The sequence below is a fragment of the Vombatus ursinus genome, unplaced genomic scaffold, assembly GCF_900497805.2.
Source record: "Vombatus ursinus unplaced genomic scaffold, bare-nosed wombat genome assembly UNPS02005034.1, whole genome shotgun sequence".
In the NCBI taxonomy this organism is placed as follows: domain Eukaryota; kingdom Metazoa; phylum Chordata; class Mammalia; order Diprotodontia; family Vombatidae; genus Vombatus; species Vombatus ursinus.
In genome coordinates this window covers 1-9,826 of record NW_020944812.1, presented here as the reverse complement: position 1 = coordinate 9,826, position 9,826 = coordinate 1, and the positions used below count along the sequence as shown (strand labels likewise).

The 9,826-nt window shown below is 53.0% G+C and overlaps 1 protein-coding gene across 1 annotated transcript; it reads left to right on the top strand.

The window, feature by feature from the left end:
* Nucleotides 1-46: 46 nt before the first annotated feature.
* LOC114028958 (E3 ubiquitin-protein ligase HUWE1-like) lies at nt 47-6,841 on the top strand (the record flags this gene model as incomplete). Its single annotated transcript, XM_027843291.1, is given in 11 exon segments — nt 47-284; nt 708-910; nt 1,175-1,302; nt 2,095-2,191; nt 2,613-2,768; nt 2,874-3,119; nt 3,512-3,629; nt 4,341-4,481; nt 5,360-5,647; nt 5,757-5,888; nt 5,935-6,841. Coding segments are annotated over 11 exon segments (2,012 nt in total), but the record flags the coding sequence as incomplete, so codon positions are not given.
* Nucleotides 6,842-9,826: the final 2,985 nt, after the last annotated feature.

Genomic DNA, 9,826 nt, shown 5'->3' with positions numbered 1-9,826 from the left:
CAGGTGTGGAAACCTGAGGAAGTCTGTGAAGGAGCACGGGATGCAGCCGCACCCCCACTGTCTTGGCATCAGCAGGACTGCCAGGCAAATTCTCCCCCCTCACTCCCCAGAGCTGGCTCTGACTATCCTTTGCTGCTTCTGCTCACCTCAGGGACCCTCCTAGCCGAGCTTCGAGAATACAATTTGGAGCAGCAGCGGCAAGCCCAGTGTGAGATCCTGTCTCCAGATGGGCTGCCTGAAGAGCAACCCCAGACTACCCGACTGAAAGGAAAGATGCAGAGCAGGTGGGCCACTGGTCTTCTGGGCAACACCTAGGCTCCACAGTGTTGGTGGCCAAGGCCTAGCCTACTGGCAGCACCCTTTTCCTTCCCTGGGCATGTGTTTCCCACTCTCATCTCCTCTTCCTCCCCCACCCTCATCCCATCCTCCCTTCCTCTTCTCTCTCATCTCTCTCTCTCTTTCTTCCTCTCTGTCTCTGTCTCTGTCTCTTTCTTCCTCTCTGTCTCTTCTTTCCCTCCCTTTCTCTCTCTTCCCCCCTTCACTCTGTGTATGTGTCTTTCTCTGCGTGTGTGCGCGCGCGCACACACACACACACACACACACCACCCCTACCCACAACACCCCCGGTCTCCTTCGCTCGCTTTTCTCTCTCTCACACTCACATAGCCACAACCACAGCAAAAACACCCCCCTGCCCGGCCCCCTAGGTTTGACACAGCTGAGAATGTGGTGATCGTGGCATCTCAGAAGCGCCCACTGGGCGGTCGAGAGCTCCAACTGCCGTCCATGTCCATGCTGACGTCAAAAACGTCCACGCAGAAGTTCTTCCTGCGTGTGCTGCAGGTCATCATTCAGCTCCGAGATGACACACGCAGAGCTAACAAGAAGGCCAAGCAGACAGGCAGGCTAGGTAGGCCACTTAGCCAGGGGCCCACCTTGTCCAGGTCTGGAGCTGAGGCACAGGATGCCAGCCAGTGGTTGGTCTCTATTCCATTTCCTCATCCAAGGGGCTGTAGGGGGAGGGGGTGAGGACTCACTCTTTCTGGCTTTGCTCAGTGCCCTGCGGCCGTGCCCTTGGAACACCCCTTGGTCACCAGCCGCTGCGGCTTCCCCGGGGTTGCTTCTGCCCTCTTTCTGCAGCCTGAAGGGCCTTCTATCTGCTCCCCATTCCCAGGCACCTCCAGCCTGCGCTCGGCTAGCAGCATCCAAGCAGCTGTTCGGCAGCTGGAGGCTGAGGCTGATGCCATTATACAAATGGTATGTGAGGGTCAAAGGACGCGGAGACAGCAGCAAGCAGCAACGGTTAGCATGATGCCTGGGGCCTCTCATTTGTTCATTTTCTTTTTTCTTTCTTCATCCGCGTGTTGTTCTTCTTCCCCACCCCCACCACACTCCCCACTCTGTGCTTATCCGTGAGCTTAATGTCCAGATGCTTCTAGGGAGCAGAAGTTAAGTTTCATTTCTCGGTTTTTCTCTTTCCTTTGTGTGGGCTCAGCCCTGACCCTCTTAGTTGCCTAATTGAACCTTCCTCAGATCTCTTTTCTGGGTTCTCAGTAGGAGTGGGGAGGTAGCCAAGCCACCTTGGTCACCCTGACCAGCACCCCTTGGGGCCCTGCACACTTGAACACACACCCTGCCGCAGCCCTGGGTCCTCAAGAGCGCCGAAATGATTGGGGGCCCTGCTCAGGAGGGTGACGTGGTGGCTTGCAATACCAATGCCTGAGTGGCCCTGCCCCCTTGACCCAGAAAGAAGAGAAGAGAACTCTGAAGCTTGTGTCTAGGAAGGCCTTGTACCACAGTGTAGACCAAGTCTTTCCCTAGGAAGAGCAAGCTGGGGAGGAAAGGGCAACAGTACTGGGGAAGAATGGAGCAAAGTGCAGGAAGGACCACCAGACAGCTTGGCTCCAGGCACCTCTGCTTGCCTTCTGAGGCAGCTTTAGCTTCTCCTCTGATCCTGTTGTATCAGGTCCTGAGTGCTGACAGAAGGGCAATGAAGGGTCACTATCCTCTCTGTTACCTGTGAGAAGGGCCCCTGCTTGAGGAAGCAGGGACCCAGACTTCCTGGTGACTAGCCACGTCTCCCATTTTGTCCAGTCGGAGTCCAGCCAGTCTGAGATTGCTTCCCGGAGGGATGAGTCTCCCATGGATGTGGACCAGCCATTCCCTGCTTCTCAAGATACGCAGTCCATTGGTCAGTACCATGTTCTTGTCCCAGGGAGATGGGAAGACCTGGCCTTGGAACCTGTATGGAGCAGCCCATTCCCAGGCTAATGTGGCAGCGGCTTGACTAGGGGTGGGTGCAGGGCTCTTGCGCTGACCTATCTCCTTTTGGGAGGGCCTACCACTTAAAAGTATGCCTGCACATCTCTGTGCATCCGACCCTTTGAAGAAAACTTGGCCTCCAAGTCTGGTTGGAGAAAAACCTCTGCTCCAAAAAGCCCTTGAGAAACTGCCATCTGGTTGGCACTCGGTGAAGGTCTTTTGTGTCTGTTGGACATGAAACCCTGTGCTTGGGGATCCCCCGTTCTGCCCTGGCAGTCAGGGGTGACCACTTGGGCCACCAGGAAGGCTTTGGAATATCTGGCCTTCATGTGTTTCTCCTTCCCACCCAGGCTCCGAAGGAAGCCATCAGAGCGAGAAGGAGAAAGAAGAGAGACCCCCTGATCTTCCCCTGCTTAGTGAGCAGCTGAGCCTAGATGAACTCTGGGACATGCTGGGCGAGTGTTTGAAGGAGCTCGAAGAATCCCATGATCAACATGCAGTGCTAGGTGAGCGCATGGGGCCTCCCGGGCAGTGAGCCCCATCTTCCTTCCTTTGCTGGTCCAAGGTGTAATCTGGTCTGCTCATCCCTTCTTCCTGCCCCCCCTCCCCAGTGCTGCAGCCTGCTGTCGAAGCCTTCTTTCTGGTTCATGCCACTGAACGGGAGAGTAAGCCACCTGTTGGGGACACGCGGGAAAGCCAGCTGGCTCACATCAAGGATGAGCCACTGCCACTCTCCCCTGCTCCTTTGACCCCTGCCACCCCCTCTTCCCTGGACCCCTTCTTCTCCCGAGAGCCCTCATCTATGCACATTTCCTCCAGCCTGCCCCCAGACACACAGAAATTTCTTCAGTTTGCAGGTGAGGAGGAGAGGAGAGCTGTCCTGCCCTAGATTGCCCTTGGGAAGGATCAGTGGAGTATAGTTGATCGTGCTAGCCTGGGTTGGCCCCAAAGCTACCCTAAAGAGTCAGGCAACAGAATCCCATGTCCCCAACTTCAGCCTGCCCTTCCTTAGTCGAGAGTTGGGAGCCCAAATGGGAAGGAGGATGGACAGCCTGACATCTGAGGACCTACCCTTCTCACACACACTTCAACCCTAGCAGGGGCTTAAGCTCAAGCTTGGCCAAGGGGCATGTGTCTCCATCACTGGGGCCCGGCCAGACTCTGCACGTGACATGTCCGTGGAGCTAGGGGAGATAGGACTCGGATCACAAGCACCCTTCCTGATGGCCACTGTCTCCCCTGTCCTCAGAGACTCACCGCACTGTGCTAAATCAGATCCTATGCCAGTCCACCACCCATCTCGCAGACGGGCCCTTTGCTGTCTTAGTGGACTACATCCGCGTGCTCGACTTCGATGTTAAGCACAAGTATGTGACGTGGTATAGAAGTGGGGGCCACTGCGGGTGCTGAGCCTGATTCCTTCCTGGGGGGACAAAGGACACGTCTGTGTGAGTCACTCTTTCGAGCATACAAAGCACTTGGGCCCCTGGTAGTGAGGCTTCCTGGCCTGCACACCGGTACTGACTGTCACTGTCCAGTTTCCCAATCTGTAAAATGAAGGCGGGGGATTGAGGGGGGCGGGGGGTAGGGACACTTGGTCAGACTACATTCCAATTCTACAATTTGTCACGTAGCACGAGCCCTAGAATGCCACAACCTTGGGTAGTCAGTTATTGTGTTTTGGGTCCTGTTGGCCACCCTGGGCTTGAAGCAGATAGTTCAAGGGCCCGTGGTTGTCCTCTACTCTCTGGGTATCCATGGGCATGATGTGAGTCTGCAGGTCTAGGCCCCATGGGGAAGGGTTATTCCAAGTCCACTGCCTATTGCCTCACTTGAGGGAAATGTAGGGAGCAATGGTAAATGGCTGCTATGTGGGGGTGCCTGTGTGCCTTCATGCTCCCACAAATTGGGTCTTGGAATATATTCCTAAGCCCTCAACCCCCAGCTACTTGTTAGGGGTTCCTGTCGCTCTGTTGTCTTAACTTAGTCCAGCCTTGCTGTCTGCCCACACCCCTGCCTTCCCTCCCATGTTCCCATAGGATGACCAGACGGAAGTCTTCCTCCTCCCTGTTCCCCAGGTATTTCCGCCAAGAGCTAGAGCGTCTAGATGAGGGATTCCGGAAAGAATACATGGCTGTGCATGTCCGCCGTGACCATGTGTTTGAAGACTCCTACCGCGAGCTGCATCGAAAATCCCCAGAGGAAATGAAGAATTGATTGTGAGGGCACTGGGTGAATGGGGAGGAAAAAATGCACTCACCTCACCTCTTCCCCCCCCCACCCGAATGCACACGCGCGCGCGCACACACACACACACACACACTCACACACACACACGACAGCTACTTTTCAGCCATCTGAAGTATGACACTTGGGGAAACATGTAGGAAATCACTTCTAATGATCCCCAAATCTCTAGAGCTGCCACCACGCCCCCCCCTGCCCCCCCAAAATGGCCAGGTGACTTGCCTGCTTGACTCCAAGTTGACTCCTAAATAGCAGAGATGGCCTTCCTATCTCAGGCCTCAATCTCCACATCCAGCATTGCACCTGCTTATCAATCACCATCACCTCAAATTTTAAGAGGTTCACCCTGTTCTTTGTCAGAGGCCCAGTTGGCCTTTGGCCAAAGGCAGACTCTCAGGGGATCATGGGGGCCAGGAGTAGATGTCTGTCAGAGTGATCTCATTTGGGTTGAGAGTTCAGGCAACATCTTTACCCCACCCCCACCTCAGGCACCCTCATCCTCACTTTCACCCCACACTGCAAGAGATCGGGGCTTTGTTGGCCAACAGAAAAGCACTGAATTAGGGATTTAAAAGACCTGAATCCTGGCTGAGTGACCTTAATTTCATCAACTTCTGGCCCTCAGTTGACCCATCTCCCAAATGAGGATTTGTCTAGACAATGTCCTAGGTCTCTTATAATTCTGGCCCAAAATCCTATGATCTTATTTGTTAGTGGCCTGAATGGGCATGGGAACAGGGCCAGGGCCAGGACTGGGGACTTTCTCTGGGGAGCCTGCAGGCAGTGTTTCCAGGGCTTGCTGCTGGGATGGGGTGCTAATGGCATTCACATCCCATCTCCCCCACACCAGGTACATAGTGTTTGAAGGAGAAGAAGGCCAGGATGCTGGGGGCCTCCTCTGAGAGTGGTACATGATCATCTCCCGAGAGATGTTTAATCCCATGTACGCCTTGTTCCAGACCTCACCCGGCGACCGGGTCACCTACACCATCAATCCCTCCTCCCACTTCAATCCCAACCATCTCAGCTACTTCAAATTTGTCGGGCGCATTGTGGCCAAGGTTGTATATGACAACCGGCTTCTAGAGTGCTACTTCACCCGATCTTTCTACAAGCACATCCTGGGCAAGTCAGTCTGGTGAGGAAATGGGCATCCTGACCTATCAGGCCTGGCTGGGACCAATGCTGCTCCCCTGCCCCCCAGCTCCTCTCACCCTCTTTTCATAGCGGGTTGTGCTTGTCTTTAGGTACATAGATATGGAAAGTGAGGACTACCACTTTTACCAGGGCCTGGTTTACTTGCTGGCAAATGATGTTTCCACTCTTGGCTATGACCTCACTTTCAGCACTGAGGGAAATCTAAAATGTAGAAACAACAGGTTCTCCTCATAGGGAAGGGGATAGGGAGGCATTCTAGCATTCTAGCCCACTGGGGCTTTTCTTTCCTACAGGAGCTATCCGAAAACAGTCGGCAGCCTTTTTGGAGGGTTTCCATAAGATCATCCCCAAACGCCTCATTTCCATCTTCACGGAGCAGGAGCTGGAACTTCTCATCTCAGGACTGCCCACCATAGACATTGATGACCTGAAATCCAACACCGAGTATCACAAATACCAGTCCAACTCCATCCAGGTGAGTGACCCCTCAGCAGGTGCCCCGGCCCTCTTCAGTTCTCAGGCTCATCCCTAGGGAAATCTCCCAATGGTACTGACGATGAACATGAACAGCAAGCGTGGCAAGGCGGATTAGAAGGAAGGGCCCTGAGACCCTGTTGGAATGATGGACCTCCTGGAGCTGAGAGGTTGAGCATCCCTCACACATGGTCAAGGCATGCCTTTGGGAGCAGGACATCTTCCCTTGATGGCCAAAGAGAATCTTGGGAATGAGCATCACTTCCTTGGCCATAATGCTTGACACCTCCCTCTCATTTTCTTTTGCTGAATGAGCAAAAACCACAGAATTGCTGTTCTGACAAGGACTTTAAGATACCAGCTAGCCTGAAGATCCGTGTGTCAATAAGAGAAGGAAATGGGCTCATATGTGGGCAGTTAGGGACTTCAGATTAGAATGGGCTGGAGCGAGAAAGGGGCTAGTAAGTGCCTACTATGTGCCAGGCACTGGGCTAAGTCTTGTCAGGAGACAAAAGCAAAAACCATCTTAGTTCTCAGGGGCTCACGTGATCAATTAGAAATGATTAAGAAAGAAAAACAGCAGGATGCCAGGAATTGGGAAAGCGTTCCTCTAAAAGATGGGTGTTTATTTAGCTGGGACTTAACCCTGTTCCATCTTTGTTGCTGACCTCCAACCTCCCATCTCCAGTTGCCTCCAACATCTCGAAACTGCATGTCCAATAGACGTGTGAAACTCAAACGTGTCCAAAACAACTCGTCATCCTTCCTTCTGAACCCTCCCTCCTAACCTTCCCTTTTACTCTAAAGTCCATCCCCATCTCCCCATGCCGCAGGCTCCCAACCTAGGAACCCTGTTGGACTCCCGGTGTCTCACCCCTTACATCCATTCTGACAGCCAAGGCCTGTCCATTTCACCTCTGCAACATCTCTCAGATACGCCCCCTCCTGTTCTCTGACATGGCCCCCACCCTGATGACGGCCCTCATTCCCTCACTCCTGGACTATTACAGTAGCTGCTGGGGGGAGGGGGGAGGTCTGCCTGCCTCTTTCTCTCCCCACTTGAGTCCATCCTTCATTCAGCCATTGAAGTGATCTTCCCATGTCAGTCCCCTACTCAACTCCTGGGGCTCCCTGTCGCCTCTAGGAACAAATACAAAATGTTCTGTTTGGCATTCAAAGCCCTCCGTAACCTGGGTCCTCCTCCCCTTCTAGTCTTCTCACACCTTGTACTCTTTGATCCAGTGACCTCGGCCTCCTGGCTGTTCCACCAACAAGACCCTCCATCTCTGGACTCTGGGCATTTTTTTTGGCTGTCCCTCATGCCTGGAACACTCTCCTGCCTCATCTCTGCTTCCTGGCAAGTCCCACCTAAAATCCCATCTCCTTCAGGAGGCCTTTCCCTGTGCTGGTCCAAACCGCGCACTCTCTTTCAGCCAGATCAGGCAACCAGGGTCATACTCACCGGTCCTCGGAGGCCACCCGGATTTACCAGAAACGAGCCGACCAAGAGGTGCAAAACCTGAACTTTATTCAATGATCATCACAGCAAGGCCAGGCAGGAAAGTACAGGCGCACGAGCAGGAGCAAAAGCGAGCACGCTCCGGTCCCTACAGTTCTTTAAGTACCTTCCTCGTCCCTCCTCCTCAGCCTGCCCATAGTGACTCGTCATAGGATCAGACATCGGAAGGGGATGTCTAGCGCTAGTGCCCAGACAAAGGGAGCATACATGGCACAGGAAGTGGGGCCTAGATATTTGGAAGGAGGCATGAGGGATCAGTGCATAGACAAAGGAGAAAGTACATGACGCAGGAAGTCGGGCCCAGATACCGGGGGGAGGCGTCTGGGGTCAGTGCTACACCTAGGGAGAATACGTGACTCAGGAAGTCAGGTTTGGACACAGGAAGGAGGCGTCTGGGGTTAGCGTGGTGCCTAGGGAAGGGGGCTAGACAAAGGAAACTGGTTCTCTGCCATCCCACTCCCACGTGGCACAGCCCCTGCCTCAGGAGTACGTGCTCCAGCTACTTCCTTGTACCCTGTTTCTTCTCCAGCTTGTCACAGCTCCACATAGCACTGCCTCTGCCTCGGGAGCGTGAGCTCCGGTTACTTCTCCGTATCCAGTTCCCATCCCAGTTCACCACAACTCCGCCTAGCACAGCCCCTGCCTCAGGAGCGTGAGCTCCGGTTACTTCCTAATACCTAGTTCCCGCCCCATGTTGCCACAACCCCTGCTTGGCAGTAGCCAACACCAGACCATCCCTCACAATTCCCCCTTTTTGTTTAATTGAGGGGACGTGGACGGGGTCTCAGTACTAGGGTCTCGGTTTTGAGTGCCTCAATAGAACCTTTAAGAATCCTAAAGAAACATCCTAATATAGTGGGTAGTAACAATAATAGTATAAATGCAAAAAGAGCTATAAATGCCCAATGGGTTACAATGGAGGGGATGGGGAAAGAGGTATGTTTAATCCAATCACTAAGGCAGTGAACAATATCATCAGTCTCGTGCTGGTGCCAAGTGTCAGATATGTTCCGTGCTAGTGTAATTAACACCCGTAAAGCCTGGAGTTCAGAGGAAAGATTTGTAGCCTGGATCTGGGAAAGGGCACGGGTATCATTACACCAAATAGAAAAGAAAGGGAGAGTGTTATTTATGCTTTGTGAAAGGGTGTCACAAGTGGTGTTATGATTTAAGGGTGTTACACAAATGGATCGATATCTGCCATCACATGGCAACTGCTGTTTCAATTCCAGCCACATGAGTTCATTCCCAATGTCCTGAGTAGCCAATGCTATTTTATGAATCTGCTCCTCCAGCCGCTGATCAATATCAGCCTGCACTTGGAGGGCGTGGGCAAATTTATTGGCCAGCTCCTCTATTTGTGAGGCAAGCAATTGCTGTCCACTATGTAAGTCCTGTATCTGGAACTCCTCGAAGATGGATGCTGCCAACGCCAGTGCCCCCAGCCATTCTCTCTTGTGTCGATGATAATTAATTGCTTTACCTATCTCCTCCCACCTGGCATCTTCAGCAGTGGGGAACCAATTGGCAGGGGTCTTAGCTTTTGTCAGTGTGAGGTGTCGAATACCGAGGAGGTACAATGAGGAGTTCAGGGTCCAGCTATCTGGGTTAATCACATCAGTCAATGTGCAGTTCCAGGTAGATATGTGAAACTTGGGACCCCCCAGTTCATCAGAGTCCTGAGTTAGGGTGTGTTGGGAGTTGGGGCAGATTAAAAATCCAAAACCTCGAGGGGCGATGGCTGAGGCTTGGAAACGGTATCCCGTCGTGTCACACCCTTCCCTTGTCCTATGCACAGTAGAGAAATTGACCCCCCCATGCCCAAACCATGAGCGAAAGGCTTGATAAGTGGGGTCATGGCATGGGGATTCAGGATTTGGGCACTTGCACAGGGTGGTATTCATGGTCATATTTTGAGATATAGCGAGGGCTATTTTCCATATACCTGGGTGGATAATGTCCCGGAACACTAACACCGGTTCTGGCATTTCGGCCAGTTGCTGACCTGTCTGTTCAACTACCCAGGAATGGAGCACTATTCCCCGATTGTCTTTAAATAGGGTGTCACTCAGGTATCCTTCAGCAACCCAGTTGTTACAAGGGATGGGAGCATGACACTGAGTGAATTTTGGCCATAAGGGGGTGGCTTTGCTAGTAATGCATGGG